Source organism: Phyllostomus hastatus, unplaced genomic scaffold (genome assembly GCF_019186645.2).
Source record: "Phyllostomus hastatus isolate PE091 unplaced genomic scaffold, TTU_PhHast_1.1 phas_scaffold_255, whole genome shotgun sequence".
In the NCBI taxonomy this organism is placed as follows: domain Eukaryota; kingdom Metazoa; phylum Chordata; class Mammalia; order Chiroptera; family Phyllostomidae; genus Phyllostomus; species Phyllostomus hastatus.
In genome coordinates, this window is record NW_025334019.1 from 705,409 (window position 1) to 727,259 (window position 21,851).

Sequence of the window (21,851 nt, forward strand, 5' to 3'; positions counted from 1 at the left end):
ACTATAACTAAGGCTAAAAGCTTTAAGATAGAGTTCCCCTATCATGACCATGGCCAAGTTGCCTAACCGCTCTGTGCTTCAGTTTCATCACCTGTAAAATGAAGACAAGAATAACAGCTGCATTAGAAAGCACTTAGAACTGTTCCTAGCATGTAGTATATGCCAGCTGTTACCTCTACATCCTAGTGCCTGGCAGAGAGAGGGTACAGCAAATTTTTAACAAAGGACCTTCTTCCAGCTTGTTTCCAAGCTGGACATCTCACTAATTGCTCCTAAACACATTCTTACTCATGTAGAACTGGACTCTCAGTGATAACATTTCTTAATGCAACCCTGGCCAAGTTTCTTCTTATCTTCTATGCTTTGAGGCCCTTGGAGAGCCCCTTACTCCTCCTAATATATATTAACCTGAGTAGGGTCTCTGCTTGAACTAAGCATGGCTACATTCTCATTTAAAGAGATATAATGTCCTATACCTGGGCCAAAGTAAACAACTTTTTAAAAAAGATTTATTTATTTATTTATTTATTTTTAGAGAGGGAAGGGAGGGAGAAAGAGAGAGAGAAACATCAATGTGTGGTTGCCTCTCATGTGGCCCCCACTGGAAATATGGCCTTCAACCCAGGCATGTGCCCTGACTGGGAATCGAACCAGCATCACTTTGGTTTGCAGCCTGCGCTCAACCCACTGAGCTATGCCAGCCAGGGCTCAAAGTAAACAACCCTAAGAAGCATCAGGTAACAACAATGAAAGATAAATAAAATATTAACTCTGTGTGGTTATGAGTGCTATGTAGAAAAATGAGAGTGGGTGTACAGGGTGAAGGGGAATGAAGGGGGGGTAATGGGACAACTGCAATAGCATAATTAATAAAATATTTTTTAAAAAAAGAAAGAAAAATGAAGCCAGGAGGAATATCAGCAGTGTCAGTGTGGGTAGAGAACTTGCCATGGAAATGTGGTCCATATTTGAGCTCGTTGGGAAGGCAAGATTTGAGCCAAGACTTAAAGGAGATGTGGGACTTAAATGTGTGGAGTCTGGGGGAAAGATGTTTCAGGTAGAGGAAATAGTGAGTGCTAAGGTCTAGGTGCAAAAGGCCAGTAGCCAAAGTGAGATGTGACCATGGAGGTCAGAGAAAGGGACATGCAGATCATGGCAGATGCTCTAGGCCCTAGCAGAGACATAGGATCTTACTACAAGTGAGGTCAGAAGCTGGTGGAGGATTTTGAGGCAAAGGAATGACAGGATCTGCTTTATAGTTTTGAAAAGTCACTTTGTGGTGGTTATGTGAGGTACAAAGGTAGAAATAAGAAGACTATTCGGATACTGGTTACTCTTGCTTATGCAAATGGATCCCAGAATCTGCTGCTACAACTAAGGAAGAGGGTTGGAGTAGGCTAAGAATATGAGTACAAAGTAAAGACCCTTTCCCTGGCTGGTGTGGCTCAGTGGATTGAGTGCCGGCCTGCAAACCAAAGGGTCGCCAGTTCAATTCCTAGTCAGGGCACATGTCTGGGTTGTAGGCCCAGGTCCCCTGTTGGGGGTGTATGAGAGGAAAACACATATTGATGTTTCTCTCTTTCTTTCTCCCTCCCTTCTCCTCTCTCTAAAAATAAATAAACCTATTTTTTAAAAAGATCCTCTTTACCTGGACCTCCCCCTCCCTCACTTCCCTTCCTTAAAGGTTCAGATGAAAGCAATGCTCTTGTGCACCTACTGCTCTCAGAGGTGAATGGGTTAAGCTTTAGCTCAGCCTCCCTTTTCCTATTCAGTTCTTCCTGTGGCTGCTTCCCACTGCCAAAAAGGAAGCAATCCTATCCCTTACTGCTTAGTGCTGCTGCTGTCACATCCAGCAAGTAAAGTTCCCTAAAATTCTCTATAAAGCTTTTGGAACTTTTCATTAAATCATAGAAAATTTACTTTTTCTGTCTTGGGAGCCAACGATATTTTAGAGAATAATTAATCTGCGTTTCTCCAGTTGAACATTTCTTAGCCTTAAGAGCCATGCAAACAGAGCTCTCCACCTGCTTCTTTCTGTGCCTTTTGCCATTCAGCTTTAGTGCCACCAGAAGATACTACCTGGGCGCAGTTGAACTGTCCTGGGACTACACGCATAGTGAACTGCTCGGTGAGCTCCACATGGATACAAGGTAAAGACATACTCTATAGGGTCCAACCAGGATTGTGGGGATGTGACTCTAGTTGAAGGAAGGTGCAGACATTAGGTTAGAGTGGCTGTGATGCTAGTTAAGCCTTGAAAAGCATTTCCAGGTATGGCATGTATGCATCTGTGCTATTAGTACAAATGCTAACTACCAATCCTTTCCAAAGATCTGACCTATTCATTGATATTTTGTTCTGTTTTGTCTATTGATTTTTCTTAAGTATATTTTATTGATTATGCTATTACAGTTTTCCCATTTTTCCTCCCCTTTATCCCCCCTCCATCCTGCAGCACCCCACCCTCCAGCATTCTCCTCCCAACCTTAGTTCATGTCCATGGGTTGTACCTGTAAGTTCTTTGGCTTCTCTGTTGTCTATTGATTTTTATTGTCACATGCTGCCACTCTGAAAACTGGAGAGTGGAGTAGAGAAAGGGCAAAGAGGCAAGGAGCATAAGAGAGAGAACACTTCCATAGAAGGAAGCAGAACAATGAGATCCCATCAATATTGAAGATGGTTTAGTCTCTAGTTTTATTGTGTGTGTGTTCTATGGTTTTGATTTCTTTGCTCAATTTTGGTGTAAGGATAGTAGGAACCATGAGTTCAGAAGCTTTTATATTTTGGGGGCTCTAGTGCATTTTGGGAAAATAGTATTAAATAACCTTTTCAATATTATCTATGGGCATTGATTTATTCAGATTTTATACCTCTTCTTCAATCAAATTTGGTTATATATATTTTCGTGGAAAGCGATTATCCCTACATTCGATAATGTATTGGTATCAAGTTACATAATAGTCTTGGGATACTGTTAAACTACTTTGTGTCTGTAGTTATATCTCCTTTTTCATTTTTATTCATTTTTTTAAAAAAAGAAAGGAGGAATTTTTAAAGATTTTATTTATTTATTTTTAGAGAAAGGGAGGGAGAAAGAGAGGGAAGGAAACATCAATGTGTGGTTGCCTCTCACACACCCCATAACTGGGGACCTGGCCTGCAACCCAGGCATATGCCCTGACTGGGAACTGAAATGGTGACCCTTTGGTTCACAGGCCAGCATTCAATCACTGAGCCACACCAGCCAAGGCTCTTTTTTCATTTTCATATTGTTTGTATTCTCTTTCCCTCTCTTAAAAATAATATTTCCAGGAACTTTCTCAGTTCCTTACTAGTCTTGTCAGGAGTCATATTTTCATTCTGTTGTTTTCTGCTTTTACCTTTATTGTTTCATTCCTTCTTCCTAAATTCCTTTGGTTCATTTTGTTGATCAATTTTTTGCTTATTAAGTTGTCTGCTGAAATCATTTATTTTAAATTTTGTTTTGTTTTCTTTAAATGTGTATTATAAAGATTTCGATTCAATACATGTGTAATGACCATTTAAGTAGTAAATGCCATGTCATACATACTTTATAGTAATTTTTATTCTTTCTGTTTGGCTCTCCACCCTCCTTCTACATTAGCCCCCTTCTTGCTTATCCTCAGTCAGGTAACCTAAGTATAATAATATATATTCACACACACACATATACATATATATGCAAATAAAGATTTTCTTAGTCATTGGGGTTTTCTCACAAACATGGGATATTACAACACTTTTATTGCTCATTAACACTTAGCAGAATTCTCTCCCAGTCATTTAGCATAGCTTCAGTTGATTCTTTTTAATGGCCATATAGTATTCCATATTATTCCAGGGTTTTGGTTTTTTTGTTTGTTTGCTTGTTTGTTTTGACATTATGTCTATCTCATTACACCATGGTGCTTTTATTCCTATGGGAGAGATTCTCAAAAGTGATGTTGCTGGAGTGAAGGTAATATTTCCTTTTTAGTTTTGATTTCCAAAAAGGCCAGGACTCTTCAAATATTTCTACTATCAGTGTATGGAAATGGCCTTCTCCCTGCATTTGCATCAGCAATAAGTTTTATCTTGCTTTTTAATGTTTGCCAGTCTAGTAGGTATATAATGATATTGCATCACTAATCACATTCCTTTTATTTCAGATGAGATTGATTATCTTTTCAAATGTGTGTTGGCTGTTGCATTTATATTTTGAGATTTTATTATTTATATGTTTTGTTCATTTTTCTTTGGGCTTTTTTGTTTTCTTAAATTATGAGAACACTTTTATTTTTACAAGTGTTATCTTTTTGTTCTTGACTTTGTTTATAACCTTTATGAACAAAACTTTTAAATTTTTACAGCTATATCTATATTTTCTTTCACAGCTTCAGAATTGCCAGTGTTGGTTAAACATGTTTTCTACACATCAAGATTGTATGTGTATTCTTTCAGATTTTCTTGCAAAAAAATTACTGTTTTGCTTTTTACATTTATGGCTTCAATTAATCTGATAGTTATTTTTGTGTATGGTATGGGAGTAGAATGTGTCTAGGCTTATTTCTTTCCAGATGAATAGACTATTACAATGGCACCATTTATCAAGTAATACATCTTTTGCCACTGATTTGAATAGACATATTCATTATATAAAATTCTCATATACATTACTACCTATTTCTGGATTCATTATGCAGTTTGACTGATATACTTGTATCATGCTATGTCAATACCATACTGATTTGATTACAGTGGGTCTATAATATCTTTTAGTATCTGGTAAGTGAAATCAACCATTGCCTGTTTTTTTTCATACTTTTTCTTTTAGCATTTCTTAGGAATTTTATTCTTCCACATAAAAATGTTAAAATATTTTCCAATCAAAAAGAGTCAAGTACTATTGTGATTCTAATTTGTATTTCATTTCATTTATCCACAAGTTTAATAATATAATAAATGTAAGTAATTTGTTATTACATTTAGCTCTATGCATTCTATAAATGTATTTCTATTGTCAATACATTGTTTTCTGCTATTTCCATTTATTGATATTTAGTATCAAAATAGAAAAAAACTCTTTATTTGTATATATTCACCTTGAATCTAGCTACCTTAACTGAATTCTCTTAATAATTCTAGTAATTTTATTCTAGAGTCTCTATTGAATCATATCCAAAATGAGTCAGATTTTAGCTCTTTTCCAGTGTTCATAGCCAATTATTTTTTCTCATCTTATTGAATTTATTAGAAAATACAATAAAATGTTAAGTAATACTAGTAAAAATGAGCATTCCTACTTGAAATATTCTTAATATGTTGCTTTTTAGAATAGTATTTGCTGTTTTTAATAGCCTTTGTTAATTCTATTCCCATTTGTCATAAATTTTTTATTGGAAATGACTTCTCAGCATCTAGCATCACCTGAATTTTACTCTTCAATATGTTGATAAACAAATAGATTGTTAACAGATTGCCTGATATTGAATACCCTTACATTTTTGGAGTACAATCTAATGTTCATATAATGTCATTTTTGCTGAGGTCTATGTCCCAATATTTCTTTAGATACTGTGCCCTTTTATTACGTGGGATTGATCTATAGCATTATTTTTGTTATTTTTATTAGATTTTGACATAAAAGGTTTATTGGGTTTGTCAAATGAATTAATGAATGCTCCACCTGTTTATGTCACCTAGAATAGCTCAAATAACATTAAAAGTTAGGTAAGACTCAGTTATAAATTCATGTGGTCCAAGTGACTTTGCAATATCTTTAGTCATCTCTTCAGGTTCTCCTATCATAATTAGTCAAACCAAGTTTCAATTTTTTTGACTCACCTTTAATAATTTTACACTTTTCCAGGAAATGATTTCCTTTATTTTTCAATTTTGTTGCCCCCATGTTGCCTATAGTAGGGATCCCCAACCTCTGGGCTGAGGACTGGTACCAGTCCGTGGGCTATAGGAACTGAGCTGCACAGCAGGAGGTGAGCTTGAATGTAATGCACTTGAATCACCCCGAAAACCATCCCCCACCCTCAGTCCATAGAAAAATTACATTCCATGGAACCAGTCCCTGGTGCCAAAAATGTTGAGCATCACTGGCCTATAGCACTCTCTCATGATTCTTTTACCCCACATTATCTGTCGTTATGTGCCCTTCCTCATTCTTAGATTCCTATATCTTTGCTATTTATCTGTATCAATGAACAGGTTTGCCAGGGATTTGTCTCTTTTGTTATTGATGGTGGTCTTTTGAAAAAATGAGCCTTTGGGTTTCTTTGTTCTTCTTAGTTATTTTTCATATTTAATTCATTTTTAAAAGTTTTATCTTTATCAAGGATCTCTTCTTAGTTTCTTTTGGTTTATTGAGCTGTATTTTTCTAGTACCTTAGGAAAAATGATATGTTCTTTTCTCTTTTGTGTCTCTTTTTAAAATGGTGAAGGCACTTCATGCTATGTATTTTTCTCTGAGAACAATTTTTCCCATAGGTTATAGATAAAAAGTTTTCTTTTCATGTTTTCAGTATAGTTTGTAATATCCTCTTTGATTTCACTTAGAAGCATGATTTTTAATTGCATTTTTAATTTACTTGTCAAGTCATTTTTAATATTTAAATCAATTTTGAGTATCGCCTTAATTTTCTATTGTTGTGTAACAAATTACCTGACACTTAGAAGCTTGCAAGAAAACCCACTTATTATCTCACAATTTCAGTGAGTCAGAACTGGATACTCTGCTCAGGTTCCTACAAGGCCAAAATCAAGGTGTTGATAGAGCTGTGTTCCTTGCTGGAGGCTCTGGGGAGAGTCCACTTCCAGGTTTATCTAGAATTCAGTTCCTTCTCTCAATTTCCATGTAATGCCCTCCATCTTCAAACTAGCAAGAGTGCATCAAGTCTTTCTCATGCTTTCAATCTGCCTGACTTAATTTTCGACTCCATCTCTCTGACCTTTTCTGCCTCCCTCTTCTACTTTTAAGAACCTTTGTAATTACATTGGGCCCACCCAGATAATCTCCTCTCCCAAAGTCAGCTAATTAGCAACCATAATTTCACCAGCAAAGTTGGATTTTTTTTGCCATGTAACATATTCATGGGCATAACAACAAAGGACAAAGGTCATTAGGGGCATTATTTTGCCTACCTCAGGTATAATTTACATACAATGCAATGCACAGATTTTAAATGTGTAGTTTGGTAAGTTTTCAGAAATGCATAACAACCACCCTAATCAACATATAAAACATTTACATCAACCATGCTGCAATGTTACAGTGAGTCTCCCTGCCCTGACCCAGGCCCCAGGAAACAAGATGCTTTGTGGAGTGACAGACTCATTTTGAAACCGGAAAAGTCAGTATTTGTGCTGCCTGTCACTACCAGGACTAATAAGTAGAGACAAAGATTAAATCTTTATGGGCACTTTATTCAGATGCCAATGACCTGAGAAGATGGTGTGTTATGTACCCTCAAAAACCATTTTAACATCTGATCTCAAGCTGACTTTTTTCTAAATTTTATTTATTTTTATTGTATTTTCTCCATTACCATTTGTCCCCTTTATACACTCTTCCACCTCCACCAGCCCCTCTTCCTCCCACAATCACCACCCTGTTGTCTATGCCCATGAGACCTTTTTTTTTGCTGGACCTCTCCACCATGAAACCCCCCACTCAGTGTTGTCATCCTGTTCTCTATGAGACTGTCTCTATTTTGCTTGTTAGTTCAGTTTGTTCATTAGATTCCACATATGAGTGAAATTATATGGTATTTGTTTTTCTCTGACTGGTTTATACCACTTACCATAATTTTCTCCAGATCCATCTATGCTGTTGCAAAGGGTAAATTTTTCTTTTTTATGGTTGAGTCATATCCTGTTGTATAAATGTCCCATAGTTGTTTTATCCACTATCTACTGATGGACACTTGGGCTGCTTCCAAATCTTGGCTATTGTAAATTATACTGCAGTGAACATAGGTGTGCTTCTTTTCTTTTCTTTTTTTAAAGGTTTTATTTATTTGTAGAGAGAGGGGAAGGGAGTGTGAGACACATATATGTGTGAGAGAGAAAAACAATCAACTGACTCTTGCACGCCCCCACCTGGGGACCTGACCCACAACCCAGACATGTGCCCTACCTGGGAACCCAACCAGCCACCTTTTGGTTCACAGGCCACAATCCAGTGAACCACACCAGCCAGGGTAGTTTGTATTCTTTCGAATTAGTGTTTTGGGTTTCTTTGGATAAATTCCCAGAAGTGGAATCACTGGGTCATAAGGTAGTTCCATTTTTAATTTTTCAAGGTAACTCCATACTGCTTTCCACAGTGGCTGCACCAGTCTGCCTTCCTACCAGCACTGCAAAAGGATTCCCCTTTCTCCACATCCTCACCAGCACTTGTTGTTTGTTGATTCACTGATGATAGCCATTCTGACAGGTGTGAGGTTATATCTCATTGTGGTTTTAATTTGCATTTCTCTCATGATTAGTGACATTGAGAATCTTTTCATATGTCTATTTGCCATCTGTATGTCCTCTTTGGAGAAGTGTCTATTCAGGTCCCCTGCCCATTTTTTTAATTGGGTTGGGGTTTTTTTGGTGTTGAGTTCTTGTGTATGGCATAAGAAGGTAGTCTAGTTTCATTTTCTGCATGCATCTCTCCAATTTTCCCAGCACCATTTATTGAATAAGCTATCTTTGCCCATTGTATGTGCTTGTTCCTATGTTGAATATTAATTGACTATGTAGGTATGGGTTTATTTCTGGGCTCTCTAGTCTGTTTCATTGATCTATGTGTCTGTTTTCATGCCAATATCATACTGTTTTCATTGCATGGCCTTATAGTATAGTTTGAGACCTTTTCATAAGGAGAAGAAAAGCGTAAGTAAGGGGTTTTTAAAAAAGGTTAATTAGATAAGAGGTGCAATTTTCCTAGCATTTCTTTATCTGATGATCAACAATTCTTTATCTGCATCAGGATCTTCCCTCCCTTGAACACAATGGCTCAGATCCATAACTTCCAGACACCCTGGAGCACCAAGGTTGAATTTCTTGTTGACCTCATGGAGTCATGTATTCCAGTTCTTGTGATAGCAGCTTTCCACAGATATTAATCACTTAAGCCTATAAACTATAACTACAACTAAAATCTTTAATTCTTGAGTTTCTCTATCAATTCTTGACTTTTCAACACTTTTATATCAGTAGAATCATATAGTATGTACTCTTCAATGTCTGGGTTTTGATATTGAGCATCATGATTTGAAAATTCATACAGGTTGTTTCATGAAGTAGTTCTATTCTTCTTGTTGAAATCCTCACCCAAGGATATGTTTATTGATTTTAGAAAGAGAGGACATGAGGAACAGAGAGAGTGAGAGGGGGAGTGGGAGGGAGAGAGAGAGAGAGGGAGAGAGAGAGAGATACCCTGACCAGGGATCAAACCTGCAGCCTAGGTATATTCCCTGACTAAGGATTGAACCCACAACCTTTTTGTGGACAGGACGATGCTCCAACCAACTTAGCCATGGAGCCAGGATAATTCTACCCTTTTTATTGCTAATTATTTCTCCATTATGGGACTATATTATAATTTGCATATCTGTTCACTGTTCACATGGACCTTTGGAATGTTTCTGGTTTGGGTGCTAATATGAATAAACCTACTATGAATATTCCTGTACAAGTTTATGTGTGGACATCTGCTTTATTTTAGTTAAATATCTAAAAGTGAAATTGCTGGATCATATGGTAAATGTGTGTTTAAGTTTATACAAGACTGCCAGTAGATTTCTGGAACCATTATTCCATTCTATACTCCCACCAATGCAAGAAAGTGCCAGTTTTGACAAATCCTGGACAACATTTGATATTGCCAGTATTTAATTTTCACCATTTTAATCACTGTATAATGGTATCTCACTGTATGCATATGGTATGAGAGAGGTTTACAAGTTCTTTCTGTAGTTTATTATAGCTGGAAAGTTGAGCAGTGTTAATGATCCAGAAGTAGAGGTCCAGATGGTCAATAACGTGGTAACTAACTGAACATTTAGCCATGTATCTATTAATGTTTGTCTTGTTAAAAATTAATATTGAGACTTCTGGCCAACATAGAGGTGTAGGTAGACATGCTGTGCCTTCTCGTACAACCAAAAGAAGGACAATAATAATTTAAAAACAAAAATCAACCAGAACTGACAGAAAATCAAACTGTATGGAAGTCCAACAACCAAGGAGTTAAAGAAGACACATTCATCCAGACCAGTAGGAGGGGTGGAGATGGGCAGCTGGGTGGAGAGGACTAGCGGCAAGGCAGCAACTGGTGGACCCAGTGAGGCAGCAGATTGTGGACTGTGCGGTCCCACATTTGCTCGCAGATAAACTGGGAGAAGCTGCGCAACCCAGGGCCCCAGCTAGGGGAAATAAAGCCTCAAACCACTTATTGAAAACACCTGTGGCAGTTGAGGCTGCAGCGGGAAAAACTCCTAGCCTCACAGGAGAGTTTGTTGGAGAGACCCACGGGGTCCTAGAACGTACACAAACCCACCCACCCAGGTATCAGCACCAGAAGGGCCCAATTTGCTTGTGGGAAGTGGGGGAAGTGACTGAAATCCAGCAGAGAGCAGAGCAAGTGCCATTGTTCGCTCTTGGACCCCTTCCCCATATACAACGTCACAACCCAGCGATGTGGGTTACCCCGCCCAGGTGACCACCTAAGGCTCCACCCCTCATTATGTAACAGGTGCATCAAGACAAAAAAAAAGTGGCCCAAATGAAAGAACAGATCAAAGCTCCAGAAAAAATATAACTAAGCAATAAAGAGATAGCCAACCTATCAGATGCACAGTTCTAAACACTGGTAATCAGGGTGCTCACAGAATTGGTTGAATTTGGTTACAAATTAGATGAAAAAATGAAGGCTATGCTAAGTGAAAAAAAGGAAAATGTACAGGGAACCAATAGTGATAGGAAGGAAACTGGGACTCAAATCAACTATATGAAGCAGAAGGAAGAAGGAAACATCCAACCACAAAAGAATGAAGAAACAAGAATTTAAAAAATGAGAGGCTTAAAACTTCCAGGATATCTTTAAATGTTCCAACATCCGAATTATAGGGATGCCAGAAGAAGAAGAGGGAGAGCAACAAGTGGAAAAGTTATTTGAACAAATAATAAAGGAGAACTTCCCCAATCTGTCAAAGGAAATAGACTTCCAGGAAGTCCAGGAAGCTCAGAGAGTCCCAAATAAGTTGGACCCAAGGAGGAACACACCAAGGCACATCATAATTACATTACCCAAGATTAAAATGAAGGAGAGAATTCTAGAAGCAGCAAGAGATAAGGGGACAGTCACCTACAAAGGAGTTCCCATCAGACTGTCAGCTGATTTCTCAAAAGAGATCTTGCAGGCAAGAAGGGGCTGGAAAGAAGTATTCCAAGTCATGAAAGGCAAGGACCTACATCCAAGATTGCTCTATCCAGCAAAGCTTCCATTTAGAATGGAAGGGCAGATCAAGTGCTTCTCAGATAAGGTCAAGTTAAAGGAATTCATCATCACCAAGCCCTTATTTTATGAAATGTTAAAGGGACTTATCTAATAAAAAGAAGATAAAAATATGAATAGTAAAATGACAGCAAACTCACAACTATTAACAACCACACCTAAAACAAAAACAAAATCAAACTCATCAAACAACTGGAACAGGAACAGAAACACAGAAATGGAGATTATATGGAGGGCTAGCAACTGGGGAGTGGGAGGAGGAGAGAGAGGGAAAAGGTACAGAGAATAAGTAGCATAGATGGTAGGTAGAAAATAGATAGGGGGTGGTTCAGAATAGTATAGGAAATGTAGAAGCCAAAGAACTTATATGTATGACCCATGGACATGAACTAAGGTGGGGGAATGCTGGTGGAAGGGGGGTGCAGGGTGGAGGGGAGTGAAGGGGGGAAAATGGGACAACTGTAATAGCATAATCAATAAAATATATTAAAAATTAATAGTAGATAATTCTACTTATACATTGTGCTTTGTTTTGTCACTTCCATCTAACATGCAGTCTGGCATAGTGAATAACAGTCTGAGTATAAAATTGAATTGAATGCAAAAAAATGATTTATTTGTTATCTAGCTTTCTGTTCTTGTGTAGGTAGTCACATGTATTTACCAAGAAAAGGTTGATACAATTTTTATTTCAATGACACCATTTTATAGTCAAGATTATTTTGATACTGATTAACAGGATAAGCTGACTCTGGACACATCCTGACAACCTCTGCCAAGGTTTGCAATAAACATCTGGGAAAATTCAGTTTTATATTATCTGTTCCTGCAGCTGCTCAATTCTTCTCAGCAAGGGTCAGGAAATATAATAGGTTTTCTGATTGGTTTTAGATAAAATGTGAAAGAACAGTTCATGTCAAGGACATTGTTGCCAAATATATTTGGCAAGATTTATATATCAAATCCTAAGGGAAATACACAAAAAAATCTCCACAAAAGTTAGGAAAGAGTAAAACCTGTGAACCATGGAACATTTTGTCACTTACTGCATAGATTATCCTGAAACTGAGACAGGCACATGAATCATGTGTTTTTGTTGCAGTGAAAAATATTCACTCTAATGGGAGAGGTCTTGGGTTGTGGAGCTATATGGTCCTTGTAAGCTTCTCTGAAGTGAATCTCACACCTGGATGGTGTTGATGCCCTTAGGAGATTCTAGTATGTCCCTTTGAATAGAATCCTACTCTGAACCTAGTCCTAGGCCTTCTGTTTCTCTGTCTCACAATCTTGTTTCTTCATCTAGTTTTGTTTTTTTCACTCTTCCCACAGAAGGAGAAAAACATGTTTCTGTGTACTCTTGATCCTGTTCCCTCTCTGCTCTTTCAAGTTCTTATTCTAGTAAATATTTTCTATGTGTCTTATATTTTCATTTTAGTCAGAAATATTGAACTGGGATAGTGTATGTCAAAATACCTATCTTTGGGCATGGATCTGAGTCTTGTTAGAAACCAATGGAAACTTTGGAGAAACTGGCTAAGGTAGACTCAGAAGAACCTAGGAGACAAAATAAGAAAAGAGGAAAAGGAACAAAGTAAGGATGAGTTCATATGTTTGGAAGGACATAAGTCTCAAAATGCTCAAGAGATAGGACAAATGGACTGAAGGGAGAAGTGCACACAATGATATAGGCATCAAATAATGTTATGAAATTACTAAAAACCATGTAGGTCTATGTCAAAGCTAGTGTCATAGAAATTTTTAGAGATGGATGAATTTAGAGCACATTTAAATATGAATTAAAATCACTGGTCATGTTCCCTGGAAGCATATTGTGAGACAGAGATTAATGTACAGAAAGTTTCTTTGTAGTGCTCTCAGGACCATCACTGGGGAAGAGAAGAATAGGACAGGGGTGGGCAGAGGGAGAAGTTGGGTTGCAGTGCAAGCTGACTCTACAGGGAGCTGAAATGACCCTTCTGAGTTGTCCCAAGTTGGGCCAGCCTGGAAAGGACTTCATATCTCTGCACTGTTTGGTCATTAAGCACTGGTTACCCTGGGAAGGAGTATGGCATGGTAGCCCCAGGTGCCCAGGGGGCGCCCCTAGCTTCTAATTCAAAGAGACTTTTGTGTTTCTGCTGTGGGGATCTTCTACCCTGCTAAGCCCAGAGCTGCAGGGAGGAGCGGCACAGATTCCCAGGTGGGCCATATGCAGTGATGTTAAGTAGAGCTTTTTTGCTGCCACTCTTTGGTTCCTAAACCCATGTGTTGGGGACACAACCATCTTTGAATTAATGCATATACAGCAACATAGAAATTGCCCTTCCATCCTCACAGGACCTTGCACAAGCTGAATCTTTACCTATACCTTAAGAGGTCATTCCACTGCTCTGTCTGGAAGCTTCTGGATGGAGCAGCATGTGATAAAGCCAATGGACACCATGGTCAGGGCCCACTCCAGCCCATACTTTGCTGTACAGTTGGTCCCCTGCTCTGACATGATATTATATGGGTTCCCACATCAGTGACTCAAATCCTCTGTAAGCCCTTACATAATGGTGTGGGCTGAGGCTTTGTAGACAGGGAAGGCTAACATATACCTGGGATATGTGTCTCCTCCAATCAGAATCAAGTGCTATCCCTTCTAGGATGAAAAGGTTGTGTCCAATGCAATCAACTTGCTGGCTGGTCTCCATGATAGACAGTGCTATATTGGGAACTCAGCATTGGTTTCTCTCGCTGACAGGTTGAACTTTGGGGGGCAACACTAACTAGATCTGCCTTCATCAGTAGGAAGCCATGCTTTTCTTTTTTTAATTATATTTTATTGATTACACTATTACAGTCATCCTGATTTTTCCTCCTTTGTCCTCCTCCACCCAGCAAACCCTGCTCCCTCAGGAAAACCCCACACCATTGTTCATGTCCATGGGTCATGTGTATAAGTGCTTTGACTACCCCATTTCCTGTACTGTGCTTTACATTCCTGTGACTATTCTGTAACTACCTATTTGTACTTCTTAATTCCCTCACCTCTTCCTCCCCTTCTGCCCACCCCCTTCCATCTGGCAACCATCAAAATGCTCTCTGTACCCATGATTCTGTCTCTGTTCTTGTTTGCTTAGTTTATTTTTCAGATTCAATTATTGATAGATATATTTTTTTACCGTTATACTGTTCATAGTTGTGATCTTTTTCTTAAAAGAAAAATCCCTTCAACATTTAATATAATAACGGTTTGGTGATGAGGAACTCCTTTAGTTTTTTTCTTGTCTGAGAAGTTCTTTATCTGCCCTTCCATTCTAAATGATAGCTTTGCTGGGTAGAGCAATCTTGGTGATAGGTCCCTGCCAAGGATCCTATATAGGTCAAAGTCAATTTCATGATTTTGAATATTTTTTGCCAATCCCTTCTAGCCTGAAAAGTTTCTTTTGAGAGGTCATCTGACAGTCTTATGGGAACTCTCCTGTAGATAACTAACTTCTTTTCTCTTGCTACTTTTAAGATTCTCTCTTTATCTTTAACCATTGGCATTTTAATTATGATGTGTCTTGGAGTGGGCATCTTTGCATCCATCTTGTTTCAGGCTCTCTGTGCTTCCTGGACTTGCATATCTATTTCCTTCACCAAATTAGGGAAGTTTTCTTTCACTACTTTTTGTGAATAGATTTCTAATTTCTCCCTCTTTCTCTTCTCCTTCAGGCACCCCTATGATGCAAATGTTGGACCTCTTGAAGTTGTCCCAGAAGCTGCTTATACTCTCCTCATTTTTTTTTCTGATTCTTTTTTCTTCTAGTTGTTCTCATTGGTTGTTTTTTTGCTTCCTTATGTTCCAGATCATTGTTTTGATTCTGAGTTTCATCCACTGTACTGTTATTTCCCTGTATATTGTTTTTTATTTTAATTAATGTATCCTTTGTTTCTGGCTAGACCTTTTTTATGCTGCTGAGGTCCTCACTAAATTCCTTGAGCGTCCTTGTAACCAGTATTTTGAACTCTGCATCTGATAGATTGCTCATTTCCATTTTGTTTAGCTCCTGTTCTGGAGTTTTTGTCAGTTCTTTCATTTGGGCCATGTTTCTTTGTCTCCTCATTTTGGCAACCTGCCTGTGTTTGTTTCTATGCATTCAGCCGAGCTGCTTTGACTCTTTGTCTTGGTAGTGTGTGCTATAATGTAGTAGGTGACATGTAGGGTCTAGTGGCACAGCTTCCCCTATCACTCAAGTTGGATACTCGAGGTGCACCCTCCATGTGGGCTTAATACACTCTCCTCTTATAGTTGAGCCTTGGTTGCTATTGGCAGATCAATGGAAGGAACTTACCCAGGCCAGTAAGCTGCAAGGATTGATTGTGACCACTGACCATCAACCCCTGCCCTTTGTGGAGGATCAGCAGTGCAGGGGCAGGGTGATGGCACTCTAACATGGTGTGTAGCTGTCCACTGAGTGTGCTGGCCCTAGGGGTTTCCCAGGTGGTGCAGGCCAAGGTCAGTCCCAACCTGTTTTGCCCGGGACCACCCTGCTTGAGCTATAAAGCAGTCTGAGATGGCTGCTACTTGTGCTGCTCTTGGAGATTCCCAGCAAAGCCAAGCTGTGAATCTAGGCTTTTTTCTGCTAGTGCTGGGCCTGGGGCTCACTGAGGCCAGCTGTTGCTTGTTTGAGAGGATTTAGGAAGTATGCAGTAATGCCAAGAACCAGCCATTCATATTGAAAAGCAGGTTGGGTGGGCCCATAAATTGGGTGGGGTGGAATCTCTGGGGATTTTTAATGTAGACCAAACAATGTTAGCCCTGTTGGTGGTTTTCAAGCTGATATCCCAGTGCTGGAGCTCAGAGGGAGTGAGTAAGAGTAGGTGAGTCCACGTGTGGGTTTTTAAAGAACTGCTTGGTGCTTCAGAAGTTTCCTCCACTGATTCAATCTCCACTAGTTTTTGAAGCCAGAAGAAGTGGGGACTTATCTTCCTGGCACCGGAACCCTGGCCTGGGAGTTCTGGTGTGGGACTGGGACTCCTCACTCCCAAGATATCCACCCCCTCAAGTTTTTATCCACTAGTAGTGGATGACACCAGCTGGTTCTATGTCTCCACCCCTCCTACCAGCCTGGATGGATGTGTTTTTTTTTTTTTAATTCCATAGTTGTCAGACTTCCATTCAACTCGATTTCTGACAGTTCTGAGTGATGGTTGTTATATATTTTAAGATTTTATTTATTTATTTAGGCAGAGGGGAAAGGAGGGAGAAAGAGAGGTAGAGAAAGATCAATGTATGGTTGCCTGTCACATGCCCCATGCTGGGGACCTGGCCAGCAATCCAGGCATGTGCCCTAGACTGGGAATCGAACCAGTGACCCTTTGGTTCACAGGCCAGTGCTCATTCCACTCAGCCACACCAGCCAGGGCATGTTCTATATTTTAGTTGTAATTTTGATGTGGTTGTATAAAGAGGTGAGGCCTATGCCGCCATCTTGACTGGAAGTTCAGGAAACCATATTTTTGTGTCCATGCATAAATTCTCTCCCTGCCTCCATAGACACTTAGCTTGTATCTTGCTAGCACTGCGGTGGCCCATGTAGAGGCTGGCTGATGTTAATTGCTAGTCATTTTGTCCACATTATTGTTATGTGCTTCTTCCATGGTAGATGCTCTGTGATGGCATTAACATATGACACAAAGATCTTTCTATTTTATGCCCTTTCACTAATAAGTCTTCATCAGAGATGTCCTTGTCCCTGGATATTCCAGTCTTTTTTTTTCTCATAGGCCCCTGGCCAGACAGCCAAGCCATTTCCTGCTGTCCATTAGTCTGTATATATTTGAAACTTGGGCCATTTGTCTTTCTGCACAAAGTGGATAAAATCAATAGCAATTGCCAAAGTTTGGCCTTTTGGGGATTTACAACAGTCAATTTTTGGCTCGTACCTGCATATGAAGATATAGCTCAGGATTTTTCTTCCACTAGTGATTGGTAAGCAGGGATCCCCCATATGACCATGGCTGTGATTTGAAGTAGAGGTGGCAGTGTAACAGGAGTGCACAAGATGTGCCTCTAACAACCTGCTGCTGCAACATGCTTGTGCCCCCTGGTCAATGTATATCCCCATTCCTCCCTCCATAAATCAACTCCTTTTACTGGAAGAGCTTTCTTATCAGTACTCTGGCCTCTGGCCCTCAGCCAGTACTGAAAGTCATTTGTTGTGGCCTTGGGTTGGCAAAGCTGCTCCTGCTACGTGCTTTCTCGAGTGCCCTGGAAACCCTGGAATGGACTAAAATGCAAGCCTCTCTGGGAGGGGAGGGTGCCTAGAGAGATGGGAACTAAGTTATCTTCACCTTCGCCCCACTCAGTTGGTCTCTGGTCTCTACTCAAAACAATGCACAATACTGCAACAACAATTTAAATTAAATAATAAAAAAAACAATGCACAGATTCAAAGAGCATTTTCAGCCAATCTGCTGCTACATCCCTCGAATGGTGCTAAGGTCTTCCTCTGTGACTGTATGCTGGCCAGTTTCCCCGTGTGCTTCCAGCAGTCTTTACTTTATGTGAGTCGTTGCTGTTAGGTGTAGGCCCACCATTTTAAGGCTCACTCAAGCCCCTTTTGTTTTCTTATGAGGCACTCTCCCTGGTGTCCTCAGCTAATCCTTTCTGCCTTGGTTTCATTGACATTGTCTGGGGCTCACAGAGCCTCCTCCCGGGAGCAGCTGTGTCCATCCCTCTCCTTTCGCCCATTCTGTGCGGTTCGTGTTGGGTGTGGCTCACGTAGAAGGGTCTGCTCTGTCTGCAATCCGATGTACTTTTATTTTTCACTAGAAGGGTTCAAACACACGTCTCTGGACCACACCTCTCATCAAAACTCCAGGGGCACAAATTTGGAGACCTATTCATGTTTCACTCTGTTGTGTGCCTGGTTGCATTTTCCCACCCTGCCCACAGTGCTTAATGGTTTGGGTGGGTGGAGGGTAACTGTGTGCTCCACTGAAGAGGTCTTATGACCTCATAGCTGCCCTTTCCTTGCAAAGCACCTTGGTGCATTTCACGTGTTCAGTAATTCTACAGTGTTCTGCCAGTCACATCTGCTGACCTAGGGTGGCAGCATTTGCACAAATTTATAGCTATCAGTGAATTGTCTGAAAGCACATGGAAAAGAATGTTTCTAATCAATATCGTTCAAATATTGATATTTATTTTATCGTATTTCTTTTGTGTTAGTTATTTTGTTATATACTTATTGAATGAGTGAGGGAATGAACCAGAAATACTTGGTCCATGTGCCAAATGTGTGTTTGCCCTGGTGACATCAGCAGTCAGTCCCCTGATCATTTGGGGGGGCCCCTTCCTGTCCATCTTGTATGTTCAAACCTTTGAGGTTCACCCTGAGCCTCAGACTTTCTGCTCTCCCCACTGCAGAGGGGCCTGTGAGCTCTGTCAAGGGACAGTTTTTCTAATGCTCCTGTGCTCAGGGGTATGTGTTGTTATCGTGCATCCCTGGGAGGGTCTTGTCCTTACGTTTTTGCCCCCCTCTGAGTACATCTCTGCTTGGCTGCCTTGTTCTGGCAACTCCTCTGCACTGAGTGGTATCCAGGCTGCTCTGACTGTTTTCAGGCCCATGTGTTTGTTGCCCTTCTTGATTGGTACCTGTGCTGCCACTGTAATCATTAATAGCACCTCCATTTTCCCCTCAGAATCTTCCCTTAGCCCTGCCCACAGCCCCCATAAACAATTCCTTCTTAAACCTTCCTCCAACTGGCATTTCATTGGCCATCTCTTGTCTCTCTTTGCCACACCACCATCATCCTAACTTCTATCACCTCTCACTTTCCAGTCTGCCTCCACATATTCTGCCCCCTGCTGGTGGTTTTACACAATGCAATCATAATGCTTATCTGATAGCTTGCAACACAGATCCAATCCTTTCACTCTTCACCTAAAAGCCCTGCAGTGGTCACCCAGTATTCTTAAGATAGTGTCCAGACTCCCAACATTGCCTTTAATTTAAGATCCTGCATTGCCTAAACCCTATCTACTCTCCAGCTTCATCTCACTCACATTCCCCTTTGCCCTCTCTGCTCTAGCAACATAGTTCATCTTTACTCTTGGTCTGTGCCACATGCCCTTCCTGAGGCCTTTGCACGTGTTGTTCTCTGGCCTACAGTGCTCATTCCCCTCCTACTCTCCTCTTTATCCCTGAGATGTCCTTTGTTTCTCAGCTTAACTGCTACTTACTTCAGGAAAGCTTGCTTCTCTGACCTCCCTGACTTGGTCAGACTCCCCTGCTTAAATACTGAGTATCAAGTACCTCCCTGTCATAGTACTTTTCACAACTTTGGTTTTACATTTCTTCATGTGATTATTTGGTATGTCTCCACCCCTAGACCTGTAGACTAGAGCTTCTCTGGTCATGAAGCCTGGGAACAGGTTGTTTTTGCATATGGCTGTATCCCTAGTGCCTTGTATACTGTTTTTTGTCCATATTTTTTTTTCTTGAAGAGTAAGTGATTGGATCAGGAGAGAGATGGTAGGATTTATAGAACCCTGACAGGGAACTGACCTTATGCCAGAAGCCCATGTTTTCCATCTGTAATGGGAGTAGAGAATGAAAAGGTGCATCCACATTTGGTCAACAAATATTATTTACTATGTATCGAGCACTTAAGATTCATCCGTGAACAAAATGGGGAAAAAAAAAACCCTGTCTTTATGCAGGTTTGATGCAGACACCGGCCCACAGTGTCCAAGTCATTATGGATGAAACAAGACATTCACACAGACTACCGAGTCCGGTGGAGGAAAAGGGACAGCATGACTTTTCTCTCAAGGGGAGCAAAAGCCTTGGCCTTGGCCCTTGGCCCAAAAGCCTTAAAGGCCATGACCAGCCTTTAATGGGTTTCTCGGCACATTACATGATGGGCCTCACTTACTATGCACAGGTTTGCTTTAGGTGGTTATCTTTTACAGAAAACAAAGGAGCCAATGCTGCTAATCACATCAGAGAAGAGGGATATTTGCAATAGAAAAGGCAAAAGTGGTTGAACTGGTTACACTCATCCTTGGAAGGTTTAGCATGCATTTTAGGAAGTTACTTTGCAGTAAATGTCCTCAATTCAGGGTGAGGGAGTTTTTTAGAAAGAGCAAGACTCAAAGTGGCCTAGGCACATTGCAGGCCTGAGTTCCCATGGGAGAACTTCTTTACAGGTGTGGTCCTGCGTGCTGACTCACACCCTGCTGGTTTTCCACGTGGGTGCTGGGCCACATTTCCCCCTCTTGAGAAGGGGTTCCCTACACAGGTTTGTATTCTATTGCCAGGAGACAGTCAAAACACATACAAAGAAACAAACCTATCATTTCAATAAAAATAAGTAAAGAAAAAGCAGAGTGATGATAAAGAGACTGTTGGTAGGCACTGTTTTTTTAAATATATTTTATTGATTATGCTATTACAGTTGTCCCATTCCCCCCCTCCCCTCCACCCTGCACACCCTTTCCCACCCACATTTCCCCCATTTAGTTCATGTCCATGTGTCATAAGCTCTTTAGCTTCTACATTTCCCATACTATTCTTGCTGTCCCCCTGTCTATTTTCTACCTACCATCTATGCTACTTATTCTCTGTACCTTTTCCCCCTCTCTCCTCCTCCCACTCCCCTGTTGCTAACCCTCTATGTGATCTCCATTTCTGTGGTTCTGTTCCTGTTCTAGTTGATTACTTAGTCTGTTTTTGTTTTAGGTGTGGTTGTTAATAGTTGTGAGTTTGCTGTCATTTTACTATACATGTTTTTTATCTTCTTTTTCTTAGATAAGTCCCTTTAACATTTCATTTAATAAGGGCTTGGTGATGATGAACTCCTTTAATTTGAACTTATCTGAGAAGCACTTGATCTGCCCTTCCATTCTAAATGAAAGCTTTGCTGGATAGAGCAATCTTGGATGTAGGTCCTTGTCTTTCATGACTTGGAATACTTCTTTCCAGCCCCTTCTTGCCTGCAAGATCTCTTTTGAGAAATCAGCTGACAGTCTGATGGGAACTCCTTTGTAGGTGACTGTCCCCTTATCTCTTGCTGCTTCTAGAATTCTCTCCTTCATTTTAATCTTGGGTAATGTAATTATGATGTGCCTTGGTGTGTTCCTCCTTGGGTCCAACTTATTTGGGATTCTCTGAGCTTCCTGGGCTTCCTGGAAGTCTGTTTCCTTTGACAGATTGGGGAAGTTTTCCTTTATTATTTGGCCAAATAACTTTTCCACTTGTTGCTCTTCTCCTTCTGGCACCCCTATAATTTGGATGTTGGAATGTTTAAAGATGTCCTGGAGGTTCCTAAGCTTCTCCTCTTTTTTGGGGGGGGGGATTCT

General features: G+C 40.2%; 1 protein-coding gene across 1 annotated transcript in view; it reads left to right on the plus strand.

Moving 5' to 3' along the window:
* Positions 1–1,852: 1,852 nt before the first annotated feature.
* Positions 1,853–21,851, plus strand: part of F8 (coagulation factor VIII) — a 191,239-nt gene continuing 171,240 nt past the window's right edge. Inside the window, exon 1 of the mRNA XM_045817369.1 lies at positions 1,853–2,150. Within this exon, the coding sequence (XP_045673325.1) occupies positions 2,005–2,150 (146 nt within the window). The 5' untranslated portion in view covers positions 1,853–2,004. The remainder of the gene's footprint in view (positions 2,151–21,851) is intronic.